This window comes from Aspergillus multicolor, assembly GCF_047715735.1.
Source record: "Aspergillus multicolor strain CBS 133.54 unplaced genomic scaffold BDW74scaffold_28, whole genome shotgun sequence".
Lineage (NCBI taxonomy): Eukaryota > Fungi > Ascomycota > Eurotiomycetes > Eurotiales > Aspergillaceae > Aspergillus > Aspergillus multicolor.
Window position 1 is genome coordinate 172,491 of NW_027395979.1, and position 14,839 is coordinate 187,329.

A 14,839-nucleotide genomic window follows, 5' to 3' on the forward strand; every position below is an offset into this window, starting at 1 on the left:
GGGGTATAGCCGCTCGGATGAGTCGCTGATAGGCTTCAAGGTCGTTCAGCTCGGGGTGGCAAGAAATATTCATTGCCGCTCTCAGATGTCTCTCCGGGGAAGTTCAACCTGCTGTTCGTTAACAACACATATAATTCGCTGAGACGTGTACTGAATCATGTCTGACTAGCGATATCTCCAAAACCGGGGGTACGTGGACTCTGCATGCCGTCAGCACTAACGATAAACAATGCCAATCTAGACGCGTCTGTAAGCTACCTGAGGAGGCCGTACACTCCGCATCAGCCCCGCAGCCCTATGAAGAAAGCCTCGGAGTTTGACCGTGATACCACTGTTAATTAATCAATATCACGGTCAGATATTGGAGAAACTGACTCGCCACCCGCATGCCAAGTGTCCTGTAGACAGGGGCATGACCAATAGGCTAATGCTCGATGCGGCTGACAATACGCCGAAGTAAATGAACTGCATTGATCCACCACTAGGAACGTTTGTCTGGGCAAGGGTATGCTATCACATCCATAATGTCGCCGCGTGAGGCGACCGAGCTGAGTTGAGGACAGGGATGGTTACTGCATGCATACCAAAGGAGTAAACGCTTTCTTTAGTTTGGAGGCTGTGCAGTAAGCAGAGAGTTGATTGTGATGGCGAGCTCGAGCTTGGGGTAATTGTCTGTATGCCACGTGTGAGGGGTATAGGACGAGAGAGAAAAAAATAGCTGAGGTCTTAAAGATGGAGTTTATGGCCTCATGCCATGTACTGGTTACAAGTCCTTCCAGGTGCAAGACTATTGATTAGACAAGATGCCCATGTATGTGAGAAAAGTCTCAATGCTTCCAAGTTCATAGAACTGACTGCCATCAGGCTCCGCAATCCCTCCGAGAAATATGAGCCCTTCAACCCCCCCGACCTGCCAGACAGGACATGGCCATCGAAACGACTCACAAAAGCCCCACGCTGGCTAGCAACAGACCTCCGAGATGGAAACCAAGCTCTCGCAAGCCCAATGGTACACCCTCTCCCCGTTCCCTCTTATCCCTCCCCACCAAAGCCAAAACAAGCCCTAACGTGAAACATTATGCTAGAACGTCGACCAAAAATGGACCTACTTCAACCTCCTCCTACGAACCGGCTTCAAAGAAATCGACATCTCGTTCCCCAGCGCCTCAGAGACAGAATTCGCATTCACGCGGCGCGTCGTAGCCTCCGCCCCAGACGATGTCTGGCTGCAGGTCCTCTCGCCTTGCCGGGTTGAGCACATCCGACGAACCGTGGACAGTGTCACCGGTGCCAAGAAGGCGATTATCAGTCTGTACATTGCTTCAAGTGACTCCTTCATCGAGACGATGTTTGGGTCTTCGAGGGAGGATGTACTCCGGACTGCTGTCGAGTGTGTGCGGTATACAAGGGCCATTACGAAGGATGATCCCGATCAACAAGGGACGGTTTGGAATCTCATGTTCAGCCCCGAGGCGTTCTCTGATACGGAGCCAAGCTATGCGATTGCGCTTTGTGCAGCTGTCAAGGAGGCGTGGGGGCCGTCCGAAGATCTGCCGATGATCCTCAATCTCCCTGCGACCGTTGAGCGCTGCACGCCGAATACTTATGCCGATCAAGTTGAGATCTTTGCGCGGGCTTTCAGCAGTCCTGACGTGATTGTCTCGCTGCACCCGCACAATGACAGAGGGTGTGCGGTTGCCGCCGCGGAACTAGGGCAGCTTGCGGGGGCGACGAGGGTTGAGGGGTGTCTATTTGGTAACGGCGAGCGTACAGGGAATGTCGATCTCGTCACGCTGGCCCTGAATCTGTATAGCCAGGGCGTTGACCCGGGACTGGACTTCTCTGATCTCCCGGCAATCCGGGCGACAATTGAACAGATCACGCAGATCCCCGTGCACATGCGGGCCCCGTATGCCGGTGATTCAGTGTTCATGGCGTATAGCGGGTCGCACCAGGATGCGATTAACAAGGGGTTCAAGAAGTGGAGGCAGCCTGCTGCGGCTGATGGTAAGGCACTGTGGAAGGTGCCGTATCTCCCCATCGACCCGGCGGATATCGGCGCGACGTATGAGGCTGTGATCCGGGTGAACTCGCAGAGTGGGAAAGGAGGCGTGGCGTGGGTACTACAGCGGACGCTTGATCTGGAACTGCCCAAGGAGTTCCAGGTGGGGTTTTCCAAGGTCGTCAAGGCTGAGTCGGAGGGGTTGGGGCGGTGGCTTACGGAGGAGGAGATCACGCAGTCGTTCTTTCGGCATTATGCTGTTCTTGAGAACGATTCGCGGATTCTAGCTTGTGATATTATGCCAAAGGATGATGGGTCAGGTAGGGCTTTGTTGAAGGCCATTGTTCTCGTGCGAGGGCGGCCGCGCGAGGTTAGGGCTAGCGGCGAGGACGCAGCGGATGCGGTGTCGTTTGCGTTTTCTTCGCTGGCTGGACTGAACCTGGAGTTTGAGACTGTGCAGCGGAGGATCCAGCCTGAGCAAGGTCAGACACCACTTGTCATGGCCCTGGTCAAGTGCAGGGGTCGCTGGCGGGCGAGGGCTGCGGTGCGTGGTGATGTCGCTGTGGCGCTGGCTTGTCTCTCTTCTGCTTTGGTACGTTTAATCTTCCACTTGGCTGATAACGTTGAAGCTGTACTGACTAAAAGCAGGACTTGCAGGAAGACCTGCCGGCAGACCGTCAGTTCATGAGACTCTTGCCGATCGTTCAGGTCATGTCCTAAGACCCGCTCCATCAAACACACCCAGAGGGGGAGCGAGCTAGGTAGTATACTCCGGGTAGGATGGGCTTCAAGCAGTGCTTTATGGCATTTTTGTCTGGCTGGATTTACGGTAATTAGAGAAGGGTATATGCTCGGAAACGAGTGATCAGCATCGGCCATCTTGCAGTTATTCCTTAGAGCATAACCAACGTACAGCCGTTGGACGTTAGCTTTTGAACTTTCCGTAGGTGAGCGAAGGTAAATACATGCTTCGAAGTCAGCACTTCTGCCATAATCTCAAACCCTGCGTACCATATCACATCAATGCCGTAGCCACCCACAGCGTGGTGGAGAAAGCGGCCATGTAACCTGTAAGAAGATAGAGGAGTCCAGATGACAGGAATGTATGTCGATACCATGTTCAACACGTCCGATGTCGCTCAGGGCACCTTAGGTATATATTGAGCATTATCCCCGGCAGTCCGGCATTTTCCCGACTATCTCACCCATCTGCATTTCCTCTGCAAGAGAAGATGGCTCCTTCCCAATTACAGACACCCCGCACCTTCAAGGTTGCCTTATTTCTCGGCTCAGAGGATGGACCTGGTCAAGAGATGGCTACTCATTCTAAGCGAGTTTTGGCTCTTATCCAAAATGCCCGACCGGGGATCCTCTTCGCCGTCTCGGAACATCGAACTGACGGTACACCTCTTGCTGCCGGGTCAGAGACATGGGGAGCATGCCTAGACTCAGATGTCATCCTGCTCTGCGGTAACGGCGCCGATGCCGGCAAGGTATCTATGGCCTTGCATGATGAGCCCCTGGGACATTGGGGAGATCTTGCCACCATCCAACCAGTCTCGGCTCCCAGCACTGCTCTTCTTCAAGATGACCATGGTCCAAACGAACATCTCAATCTCAACAACCTGGATATCACCTTTGTCAGTGGCGGTAACCAAGTTGAAGGAAAGGACTCTGTCGACATGATCGAACGGTTGGCGCGCTGGGCCGGAGAATACGCTATGCAGTCAAGGCCGCCCAAGGCCGTGCATATCGTTGCCGACACCTCCACTTCGCTTTTGAACGCCGTTGGCAGCGAGGTCCTGCAGGAGTACTTCCCGCGTGTCACCACCGATCATATTCCAAGCGATGACGCGGCTGCGTTACTAGGTTCTAATCCATCCCGGATGAACGGAATTGTCCTCACTAGCCGATCTGGGGCAGTTCTCGCTGAGAAGGCTCGCAGGGTGGCAAGACTCGAAGGTCTATTACCTTCTGCCGCCATCTCGTTGCCTGTACGAGATAATCGAGCTCCAGATATCCAACGCCTTCGGGTCCCAGGGGTGTACAAGACTGGAGCCTCAACCACAGAAAGCCATGCAGATGCCACCTGCATCCTCCCCGCCCTAAGCCTCATGCTCGACCTCTCCCTGGGCGTTCACGCAGAGGCAGCTGCTATAACAAAAGCCATCCGCCGAACAATGGACCCCATCGAACTCCTCGGCTCGAATCTCCGCACCCCCAGTGCTGGCGGCACATCCAGTCCAGCCGAGTTCATGCGGGCATTCATGCAACACCTCGATACATATCTCGAAGCAGCAAAGGCTCCTCTGCAATCTGATCACCCTAGACGCGCCCCAAGCCCCCGCCAGTCCTACGCAGAGCCCCGCCGCCCCATGGGCGTAATCGAAAAGATCATGACCCAAGCCGCCGTCGGCCTCACAAAGCCCTCAATCCAAACCGGACAGATCATCTGCGTCAAGGTAGATTGGACCCTAACATCCGAGATCCTCTGGGCGGGAATGGAAAAGACGTACGCCGCCATGGGCCGCCCGAAACTCCACCGCAACGACCGCATGTGGCTGGCTCTCGACCACACACTGGACCCGCGCACGAACCACCTCCCGCGGCAGCGGGGTCTTATAAGGCAGGCTGAGAGGTTCCGGGACGAAGCGAAGCTCGTCGACTTTGTCCCTGCTAACACGAGTATCCTGCACACGGATTTCACGAGACAACGGGCTCTACCGGGGCAGATCGTTGTTGGCGCGGACAGCCATACGTGTTCGGCTGGGTGTGTGGGTGCGCTGGCGGTTGGACTGGGTGCTGCAGATGTAGTCCTGCCCATGGTCACAGGGGAGACGTGGTTCCGGGTCCCTGAGGTGTGCCGTATAAATTTTGAGGGAAAGCTGCCCTTCGGGATCAGCGGGAAGGATGTGATCCTGCACATCCTTCGCCTATTCAAGCGGAATAGCATTGCGTTCCAGCGGGCTGTGGAGTATGGCGGATCTGGACTGTCTGAGCTCTCCATGGACGCGCGGTTCGCGATTGCGAATATGACGACGGAGTTTGGGGGCATGGGGGCTTGTTTTGAAGCGGATGAGCGCACGGCTGGGTGGATTGCTAGTCGTCCGCATGCTGAGCATCGAGGGGGTTTGTATTTTCGGGGTGATCCTGGCGCGGTATATGCGGAGGTTCGTACGGTGCAGTTAGAAGAGGTGGAGTGGACGATTGCCCTGCATCCGAATCCGGATGATGTTGTGCCTGTTAGTGAGAAGGTCGGCATGGCGCTGGATGGATGCTTTATAGGGGCGTGTACGACGACGGAAGAAGATCTGATAACTGCGGCTCTGGTGCTCGATGCGGGCCTGCGCTCGGGTCTGGTTCCTGTCCCTGGTAAAAGGCGCGTCACGCCGGGGAGCCTGGGCATCATGAAGAACCTGGACCGCCACGGCCTCCTGGATATCTACCGGGCAGCGGGATTTGATATTGGGGCGCCGGGGTGCTCGTACTGTGTGGGCATCAACGACGTAGACGTCGCGGGTGAAGGCGAAGTTTGGCTGTCGTCGCAGAACCGCAATTTCCGCAACCGCATGGGCAAGGGGAGTATTGGGCATGTTACCTGTGCTGCGGTGGTAGCGGCATCGAGTTTTGGGATGGTTGTTGCTGATCCTCGGCCGTTGTTGGATCGGATTGATAGGGCGAGAATAGATAGGATTTTTGGGAGCCAGAAACTAATTCTGACTCTCGCGCCTGAGATCAGCGAGCCTAATCCTTCTATCCTGACGGAGAACATGGAGGAATCGGAGAGCCGTGCAGGGGGTTCGACTGACGTTTTTCCCTCTACGGCCGAACGCACCGGCGGTGGCTCCAAGCAGATTCTTCGCTCAAAAGTGCAGAGGTTTGGTGAGAATGTCGATACGTGCGTCTATGGTTCCCTGTCTCCTGGACCTTAAGAGCTTCTGACATTTTTTTTTTTATCAGAGACGCCATCATCCCCGCCGAGTTCGTCCCGGGCGTCGACAACGCAGACCTGGGCAGCCACTGCTTCCAGTACTACCGCCCCGAATTCCGGCAAAGAGCAGGAGACGGAGCAAGGATAATGTATGTGTCTCTAACGAACAACGATTCCGTGTATGCTGACTGACATCTCAGCGTCGCGGACCGCGGATTCGGCAGTGGCTCGTCCCGCGAGGACGCAGTTAGGGCTTTGCAGGGCGCTGGAATCGAGGCGGTCATTGCGCCGACGTTTGCTTTTATCTGTGAGTTCACCTTGAGCTTTTCTTGAAAGTGGAGCGAGCTGGGATTGATGTATGTCCCAGATGATCGAAACCAGCTGAACATGGGCATGTTCAGCATTACCCTCCCAGATGCCGAGTTCTATGCACACGTGCAGGAGGACTCTATTGTTACTATCGACCGCGGAAAAAATACGGTGCAGATAGAGGGCTTCGATGGAATCTTCACATACCAGCAGTCGGAAATGGAGAAGACGCTTCTTGAGGCTGGAGGTGTACTGCCTCTGTATAGCCAGTTCGGGCGCGCGGTGTTTCGAGAGATTGCCTGGGCAAATACGAGCAGGAGCACGGGTGAGAGAAAGAAAAGGGCTGCAAAGGGCTTGCCTAGTGGTGGATTGGAATGGTGAAATTGAACAGTGTTGTAGGGTATTATGGCATGGTACTCTCTAGCGAGTTGCAGGGGGATTTTGACAGCAATACAATGGATGAGCTCGGCCTCCGGGGATACCGAGCCATAACCCGCGGAGTCGATTAGCATTCCTGCAATGCATATGAATCATGTACAGGACAGACAGACTTACCTACATGCCTCATTACCAACGTCGGGCTAGCCCTGACCCGCGCCGCTTTAGCTCGCGGCCCAACCACCTAGGCGCGAAGTCTATATCTACTCAAGAGCATACCAGAGCGGGTGATCAGGATCGAAGGCACGAATAGAGAATCGATATCGTTGAATGTCGACAGCCGAATGGTGGTGGTGCTATCCGGTTCTAAATAGACACGACAGGTGTTCAAAGTGGTTGTAGCTGGTCGTCGCCCACGATGTGTTTTAGATTATGTGCGTGCCCCAGACCTCTTCAAGAGGAGGAAGAGAGCTTAGAGACTCTCCTGCCGCGCGCAGGTTGTCCCAATCCCGTCGATCACTATGGTATGACAGGAACAGGAGTATCTCTCGTTTGCGATCTGCATCGATTCAGCTTCGGCCTGCCGAAACAACTCCCATATTTGGTCCACAGATCTAGCATCTGCCTCATTTACGGCCCTTGTGCTGCGAGCATGGGGTGACTGCATCGCCACTTGTCGCGCTACCGTAGCCTTTCGAGCTCGAGGGGGATCGTAGATAAGGACGCCCTTTACATAGCGGATGCCGGTCCAACGTACCTCAACTGACAACATGAAGCGCGATGCAAATGCCCGACGAATCAGTTGTTGAGAGTCTGCCATACCTAGCTAGGTTCAGTGAGCGCAACCTGGGGTTATTGATATTACAGGGAGGTAGGTCTGATAATGTAGCAAGTGACTCGAAGCCTTTGCAATAGCTTGCAGTTAAAGCGTGCAGTGTGGAGGACGGACTGATCATAATAGTCATATTCATAGTCATATTAACTGATGTCGTTAACTACAGCATGATATGTGTCATGGAAGGTACGTAAGAAATGCAAATGCAAAACACCTAGACAGGAAAGCAAGCAGGCAGATTACCGCCCGAGACGAATCACACCGGCGGCCATCAGCTTCTGGATCTGCAGCCGCACCTGTGTGTTCTTCATGTGCTCTTGCAGGGCGGCAGGATCGCCCTTGGCCTGTTGCAGGATGCTCTGCATGACGGGATCTTGGAGGATGGACATGATCTGACTAGTTAGTTGTGTACAATTGTTAGAAGTGGTTGGGGACATACCTCTGGGTCGTTCTGGATGCGCTGCATGGTCTCCTGCTCGGTCTCGCCGGCACGGGCGCTGAACTGGGCGTCGAGGACCTTCTGTTGCTGCTGCTCGATCTCGCGGGCGTGGCTGCCGTCGTCGTGCTCGGCGGCGGCGCTGCAGGCGTCGATGGCGCGGCTGTACTCCTTCATGGCGGCGAGGGCCTGGGACTTGCGGATGTAGGCACGGAAGAACTTGGGATCGCGGGCGATGGCCTCGTCGCAGTCCTGGACGGCCTGGGGGAAGGCCATGAGCTTGATGAGAGCGGCAGCACGGTTGCTGAAACCGCGAGGGTCATCGGGGGCACGCTTCGTCATCTCGGTGAAGGCGTCAACGGCACCAGGCCAGTCGGCTTCCTGGAACTTCTGCTGACCGAGCTCACGGGCCTTCTCGGCTTCGGCGGAGTCGATGTAGGCCTCCTTCTTGGCCTTGTCGCGGGCCTTCTCGGCGTTGCGCAGCTTGGTGAGGGCGTCGGGGGTTCGGTGTTCGGTGAGGGACTTGTTGTAGTTCTCAATGGCCTTCTCCAGGTCTCCCAGCTTCTCGTACGCGGTACCAATTCGTGTGAACGCCTTGGCGATGTGCTTGAAGTCTGCGCGGAGGTCGCGGCCCTCCTCGATGGCGGTCTTGCAGGTCTCAATGGCACCCTCAAGGTCGCCCTTCTCGAACTTGGCGGCACCAATGTTGTTCAGGTATGTGACGTCCTTGTTCAGCTCCCACGCCTTGGTGTAGTGCTCAATAGCCTCGTCGAACTGCTTCTTCTTGTAGAAGTCGTTACCAATCTTCTTCTCGGCATCACCAGCCTCCTGCGCCTTCTTCTTGGCAGCAGCCTCCTCATCCTCCGGCTCAGGCTCGGGCTCGGGTTCCTTCTTTGGGGGAGCCGGGCGGGCATCGGGCATAGGAACGTCTTCTTCAGCCTCAGCAGCAGCCGCACCAGAGGGGCTACCCTGAGGAGGAGCGCCAAAGTTCATGTCGATACCGAGCAGGACGCTCATCACCTGCAGGAACCGCGGGTCCTTGATCTCCTCACCAATGTTGTTCGGGTTCTGCTGGATCTTCTTGAGCTTGTTCATGAAGTCGCCGTCGGCCAGGAAGCCGGAGGTCTTGGGGTTGCTGGCGAGTTTCTGGAAGAGCTGGGGGTCGTTGAAGATGTTGCCGAGGCCGCCCATGGGATCGCCGGTGACACCGTCAGCCTGGGCCTCGGCGTTGATGGCGCGCTTCACGGCGTCGAGACCGTTCTTGGCCTGGGTGTTGCCGGGCTCGAGCTTGATCGCCTCTTCGTACGCATCGTGGGCGGCCACTGTAAACGTCAGCATCCATCAGCCTAATCACCATTGTAGAGCGAGGACGTACGCAAATCTCCAATTCCACGGTAGGCGGCTCCCTTTCGCTGGTGGCCCTTTGACCAATCCGGCTTGATCTCAACGGCCTTCTCAGCGTCGGTGAGAGCCTTCTCGTATTCCTGCTGGGCAGCGTAGACGGCGGAACGGTTGGAGTAGAGGACGTGGTTGGAAGCGTCGAGCTCGATTGCTTGAGTGAACTTCTCACTGTTTTGATCAGCGCTTGCCTGGAAGAGTCAAAGCGGGGTCGGGATACTCACATGGCAGTCGGGTAGTCCTTAGCAGCGAAGGCCTTGTTGCCCTCGGCCTTTAGAGCGTCAGCCATGGTGTGCGAGGTGTGTCAGTTGATGATGAAAGTGAGATGGAGAGAAGCAGGACAAAGCGACTGGCGGCGAGGCAGCTGATATTGCGCACCTCCGAGCTTCTGGAAATTTCCGAGACGCTCCAGCGCCAGCACCCAGACCGCCAAGCCCGCCTTCAATGGAGCTCTCTGCGCTAAGCTACTTTGGGTCAGACGGCGCTAGGCCAGAAATAATTTCTCCGCCAAAAAACATCTGCTCTGTCACTGCGCATCCTGAGTCAACAAACCCGAGGCTACTAAGCTCTTGAGTGAAGGCTTGAGCCGTTACATTAACGGAGACACGCTCGCCTCTCATCCAGCCCGAACATGCGATTCCGCGAATCCCTCCGGTGACTCGACGCTCAGATCTCCCTCAACCATGGCCTCCGCGGGGTCTGGCGGCTCTGTCACTGAGCTCGCCTCCAGACTCTACGACGCATGCCTCGAAAACTTCCCCATTGACCACCTCTTCTACCAGCAGGACCTCCTCGGTCTCGACATCGTCCCGAAAAATGACCTCCCGCTCCTCCTCCAATGCACACAGTCGCTCGTCGACCAGAAACTCCTCCGACTGCTACAGGGCAAAAATGACCGGCTGGCGTGGAAGCTCATTGCGCGCGATGATGCTGAGAAGTACGCTTACCCACTGCCCACTTATCCAAACTCTATTAACTCTGTTTTCTAGGCTACAAAACCTCTCCCCCGACGAAAGTCTCGTGTACAACGTCATCCACTCAACAGGCCGCAACGGCATCTGGGTGCGCCAGATCCAAAGCCGCACGAACCTGCACAAGTCCATCCTCGACCGCTGCCTCAAGTCCCTCGAGGGCAAGAGCTACATCAAATCCGTGCACAATGTCAAGTTCCCCAGCCGGAAGATGTACATGCTTGCTGGCCTGGCGCCGAGCGAGGACGTCACGGGCGGCGCGTGGTTCACGGACGGTGTGCTCGATGAGAATTTCATTGGGGTCGTCTCGGGGTTCATTGAGTTCTCGGTTGCGAAGAAGAGTTGGTATGAGGTCCCCGCAGCGGATAAGTCGCGGGCTAAGCGGCTGAAAACGGCTGATGGGTCTGCGGCGGCGAGCGTGAAGAAGGAGGGCTCGACAAAGGAATATCTCCCCTATCCTGTTGGGTATACGGGGTATCCGACCATTGCTATGCTCACGGCAGCCGTCAACCAGAGTGGTATTACGCCCGTCCGGCTGGGCGAAGAGAGCGTCACGCAGCTACTGGAGATGCTGTGCTACGACAACAAGCTCGTCGCGCTGAACAACGGCGAGGTCTACAAGTCCGTCATGAACCCGGAACAAGTCAAGGCGCGGCAAGCCCGAAAGCCAAATGAGGACCGCGCCGCTGACGACGACCGGCTTGTCCTGAACGGCATGACGGAGGTCCCCTGCGGTAACTGCCCGGTTTTCAACCTGTGTGTGCCGGGGGGTGCGGTGAGCCCTGAGAACTGCGAGTACTTTGAGACGTGGATTCATGAGAAGGGACCGCTTTCTTTTTAGGTGAGAGCGAGGTGATTCAAAAATGTGTTTGTTGCATAGCGATGGCGTTGCATTGTGCTTTGGGATAGGTTTCGGCCGATGAGTCTATATAGGACGACAATGTAAGAGTATATTTCTATACCAGTTCTTGTAAGAGTGCTCAACTGAGTTCAATCAATTGATCAAGTAAAATCATATGGGATATCATAATTCATAAGCACATGGAGTGATAGTCTATTCACCCCCCTTCGCCGCCAAACAATCGGGACAATACCACTTCCCAACGGGCTCTCTCGTCAAGCCTACGCACTTCCAGTGAAACCACTCATATTTGCAGTCGTCGTTATCGCACGCCACCATGTCGCCATGGCTGACCGTCCGACATGTACAATACACCTGGGTGTCCTCGTTGCCCTCGTCCTCGTCCTCGTCCATGTTCACGTCACCGCTATCTGAATCTGAGAGTTCGGCGCTGCTGAGCATCGAGTCGTCATCATCATCATCGCCTCCTGACAGCGTTTTCTTGTGCGACTTTAACCGGCTTGTGCTAGACGAACGTTTGTTGTGTTTCCCGTTCAGCGATTTGAGTTTCTTGAGTTGTTGGTGCGGCGCGACTTTCTTTGTGAGCGCTTTCTTTGTGATTCCGGCAGAGCGTGGGCCCGCACTACCCGCGCGGCTGGAAGACGGTGTCCCGGCTTTAGGCGTGCCAGGGCCGAGGGAAGATTGGCGGAGATTGGAGGAGGCGGCGGGGAGGGAGCCGAGAGTTGGGTTGAGGCGACGGCGCTTGCTGTCAATAGCACCGGCGGAAGATTCACGATGGCGCTGGTGGAAGTGTGCAGTTGCAGCCGGGGTAGCGGGAGCGGAGCTGCGGGCGTGTTGGGAGAGAGCGGCGGCGGAGTGGGAGCGGTTGAGGGAGAGGTTGAGGCGGGGTGTGACGCCTGCGCCTAGGGGGTTTGCGTTGCCGGAGGATGCGGCGAGGGGGGACGTGTATGAGGCGGCGTCGGTGGAGGAGTCGGGAAAGAAGATTTTGGGGGGATCGCGATATTGGTCTTTATTGTTGAAGAGGGAGGGAATGGGGGGGTCGTTGGAGAGGACGCCGTCGTTCTGGAGATCGCGGATCTTGACGTCGAGTTTCTTGATCTGTCGGTCCAACAGGATGCACGCCTTCTCGCTCAACAGTATCTTCTCGTCTTGTAGTTGGCTGGACTTGTCGAGGTTCTGGAGGACAATCTTGGAGTACTGCTCCTCTTTCGGGTTCGGGGTTAAACTGCCGTTGAGTTTGATGAACTTTTGGATGTTGGCGTCGCGCGAGTTGATGATGGTGCGGCAGTCCTGAATGATCTTATCTTTCGCCTGGATCTCTTCCATCAAGTGGTTGATCTCCAGTGGCAGGTTCGCAACATCGTGGACGAACTGCTCCAGTACGGAAGCGCAGTCTTCTTGGCCGTGGGCCATCGTATGGCGATCTTCTTTCGGACGCTCTTTGTTGTGGGTGATCCTCTGAGTCTTGAGCGAATTCGATACGGCGGCGGCGACAGCGGGCTTGAGTGAGATGAACCGGTGACGGTTTTGCGACGGATGGTTAATTAGTGTCGATGGTTGTTCTGGGCCGCGGAATGTCTTGACACCGGAAAGGATCCATGATTCTCCGGCTGACTTACCGTAGACAGCCCACTAGCCACAGTACAGCCTGCTGCGCCACAGTCTGTGGAGTAGCTTGTTGCCTCGCGCCTGCCGTCTGAGCCTCATCCTTTGACGCACATCCCCAGTGGTCTCAACATGAGTACGCTAGCTCCTCTGCGGTCTAACAGCCAGTCCTGAATCTGGCTTGCGCGATTACTGCCTCTGGCTCGCAGCTATTGTACTCGATGCTATGCTTATACCGATGAACCCCAATGGGTCAACTATATATTTCTCTTCAGGCCTACCGATGTCGTTCTGTGAGCCCACTGAAAACATGGAGAATGGGAACCAACACCCAAACTTCAACCAGGATGGACGACCATCAACCGGTATCTTTGTGGCTGTAGCGCCTGGGGGCCGTACGAGCAGACTTCTGGCCTTGGAGGCGTTGGTCCAACACATCCTGCATCATAAGCCTCAATATCGCAAAGCATACCTACGCGCGGACAGCCTTGGACGTAGCCATTTGGTTCTGCAGGATATCAGATGGAGCATTCTACTCCAAAGATGATGACCATCCGGCTATCCTTATTTTATTTTAGCACTCTCTCACTGCAGCACTCGGAATCCTGCAAGAATCCCTTCCGGACCCCGTCGCCATGTCCATTGGAGTATCAGTGGGGGACTTTATTGCTCGGGCAAACCTAGCCTATCGACTTGTCCGCGCACTCTCTGATTCGCAAGGCTCAAGTAAAGAGTATCAGGAAGTGATACAGGAGCTAGGTTGTGTTCAGCAAGCATTCCTCCATGTGGAACAGATGCGCACAAGTAACCTCCTCAGTCAAGCCACCTTGAATGCGATCTCCCACATCAATTAGTGTTCGGTCGAGGTTATGCCCAGGTTCTTGACTCGGACAGAGAAATATCGTCGTAGCCTCTCTTGCAATCGGACAGGGTCAATATAAGTGGACAGCTGGCGAAAGATCGGATGGAGTTTGTTCAAGAAAGAAGAACCGGCAGTTTTAAGACATTCTGCAAACAAGACTATCTTCAATAGCTATCTTGCTCAGCATGGTCGGCTAGTAAGTACCAAGATTGGAGGTCCTCAGAACCACGCAGGTGGCTAGTTCCTTACCCAGTCACAATCAATACACCATCTTTAACAACACTGCAAGGTATCAGTCAGGCGGCTTTGGACACCAGGCACCTGAACCAACACCAGATTCCGTGTCAGGAACAACAGTCAATAGTGAACGCAGCTCATCGAGATTGGAAGGAGAAACACCAGGTATCAGTAGTAGCGACCACCCGCAAGCTAGACAGAGTTATAACAAAGATCCACAAGGAGCAACAGCACAGAGTCTCCGTCGAAACAGAGACCCATTGAATAAAGGCAATGCCGATCGCGAAGTTGTTAAACAAGATGCAATCAAAGCACTCACAGCACTAAAGCTGCTATCACCTCTCGAGCCTCCCGAGCCAACGCTCTCGAAAACACGCCCCATCAAATTCCAAGACGCCCTTGGACGGAAGTTAAACTTTCCCTTCGTCCTCTGTAATACATGGAAGGTACGCCTTGACCTTAAAAGTCTCTCTAAGCTTGTCTGCCTGAGCGGTCGGCGTTACTAACAATCATATGGCAGGGAATGGAGGAACTGATCAAGCAAGCCTATTTTCACATCGACGCCTTAGCACCACATGTGACAAAAGGCCGCTATGACCTACATGGTCCGAATGGAGACATCATCTTTCCTAGGTGTGGGATACAGTCATAGGACCGGACTGGATATCACCATGCATATGTGGCCGATACCAAACAGCGCGCCGGCTAAAGAAGACAAGAGGTTAGTCGAGCCTAAAGTCCAATGACATCTAGCATAAGTCCGAGCAGTTGACACCTGTCTAGGCTTCTACCTACATACCACCACCCCTCCTCTCCACCCATCCAACACCTCCCTACAAACAGTCATATCCAGCATCGCCATCCCAAACTCATCAACATCCCCCGGCGCTTTATCAAGCAGCGGAGCACACTCAAACCGCTGCAGAAACCCTCTTCCTCCCAAACCTAAGCCCAGACACCTCCCCTCCCACTCAGTCGCGCTGCTTGCATCCCAGAGTCCAGCGCGATTCGTG

General features: G+C 55.1%; 6 protein-coding genes across 6 annotated transcripts; 4 read left to right on the forward strand and 2 right to left on the reverse strand.

The window, feature by feature from the left end:
• Nucleotides 1–803: 803 nt before the first annotated feature.
• On the forward strand, nucleotides 804–2,722 carry BDW74DRAFT_181465 (uncharacterized protein; the record flags this gene model as incomplete). Its single annotated transcript, XM_073730031.1, has 4 exons — nucleotides 804–811; nucleotides 865–1,009; nucleotides 1,086–2,594; nucleotides 2,651–2,722. 4 exons carry the CDS (start codon nucleotides 804–806, stop codon nucleotides 2,720–2,722), a joined length of 1,734 nt encoding a protein of 577 aa, XP_073580477.1.
• A 582-nt stretch (nucleotides 2,723–3,304) lies between these two features.
• BDW74DRAFT_159460 (uncharacterized protein) lies at nucleotides 3,305–3,589 on the reverse strand (the record flags this gene model as incomplete). The annotated part of the gene is made up of 1 exon (XM_073725463.1): nucleotides 3,305–3,589. A coding segment is annotated over exon 1 (223 nt), but the record flags the coding sequence as incomplete, so codon positions are not given.
• Nucleotides 3,590–4,257: 668 nt separating this feature from the next.
• acoC (aconitase family protein) lies at nucleotides 4,258–6,868 on the forward strand (the record flags this gene model as incomplete). Its single annotated transcript, XM_073727081.1, has 5 exons — nucleotides 4,258–5,900; nucleotides 5,963–6,082; nucleotides 6,134–6,240; nucleotides 6,301–6,567; nucleotides 6,783–6,868. The coding sequence occupies 5 exons, from the start codon at nucleotides 4,258–4,260 to the stop codon at nucleotides 6,866–6,868; spliced, it is 2,223 nt and encodes a 740-aa protein (XP_073580479.1).
• A 2,903-nt stretch (nucleotides 6,869–9,771) lies between these two features.
• On the forward strand, nucleotides 9,772–11,208 carry BDW74DRAFT_69651 (RPC34 RNA polymerase subunit family protein). The gene is made up of 2 exons (XM_073733484.1): nucleotides 9,772–10,226; nucleotides 10,279–11,208. Exons 1-2 carry the CDS (start codon nucleotides 9,973–9,975, stop codon nucleotides 11,099–11,101), a joined length of 1,077 nt encoding a protein of 358 aa, XP_073580480.1. The 5' UTR covers nucleotides 9,772–9,972; the 3' UTR covers nucleotides 11,102–11,208.
• Nucleotides 11,209–12,646, reverse strand: BDW74DRAFT_69652 (putative PHD finger domain protein). The gene has a single exon (XM_073733485.1). The coding sequence runs from the start codon at nucleotides 12,533–12,535 to the stop codon at nucleotides 11,315–11,317; it is 1,221 nt and encodes a 406-aa protein (XP_073580481.1). The 5' UTR covers nucleotides 12,536–12,646; the 3' UTR covers nucleotides 11,209–11,314.
• A 679-nt stretch (nucleotides 12,647–13,325) lies between these two features.
• On the forward strand, nucleotides 13,326–14,304 carry BDW74DRAFT_159464 (uncharacterized protein). The gene has a single exon (XM_073725464.1). It carries the CDS (start codon nucleotides 13,363–13,365, stop codon nucleotides 13,579–13,581), a length of 219 nt encoding a protein of 72 aa, XP_073580482.1. The 5' UTR covers nucleotides 13,326–13,362; the 3' UTR covers nucleotides 13,582–14,304.
• The last annotated feature ends 535 nt before the right edge of the window (nucleotides 14,305–14,839 follow it).

Coding starts and splice junctions, on each gene's coding strand:
- BDW74DRAFT_69652 (XM_073733485.1), bottom strand. CDS start 12,535: ATGGCCCACGGCCAAGAAGACTGCGCTTCCGTACTGGAGCAGTTCGTC.
- BDW74DRAFT_159464 (XM_073725464.1), top strand. CDS start 13,363: ATGTCCATTGGAGTATCAGTGGGGGACTTTATTGCTCGGGCAAACCTA.
- BDW74DRAFT_69651 (XM_073733484.1), top strand. CDS start 9,973: ATGGCCTCCGCGGGGTCTGGCGGCTCTGTCACTGAGCTCGCCTCCAGA. Junction 10,227..10,278: donor GCGCGCGATGATGCTGAGAA/GTACGCTTACCC, acceptor TCTGTTTTCTAG/GCTACAAAACCTCTCCCCCG.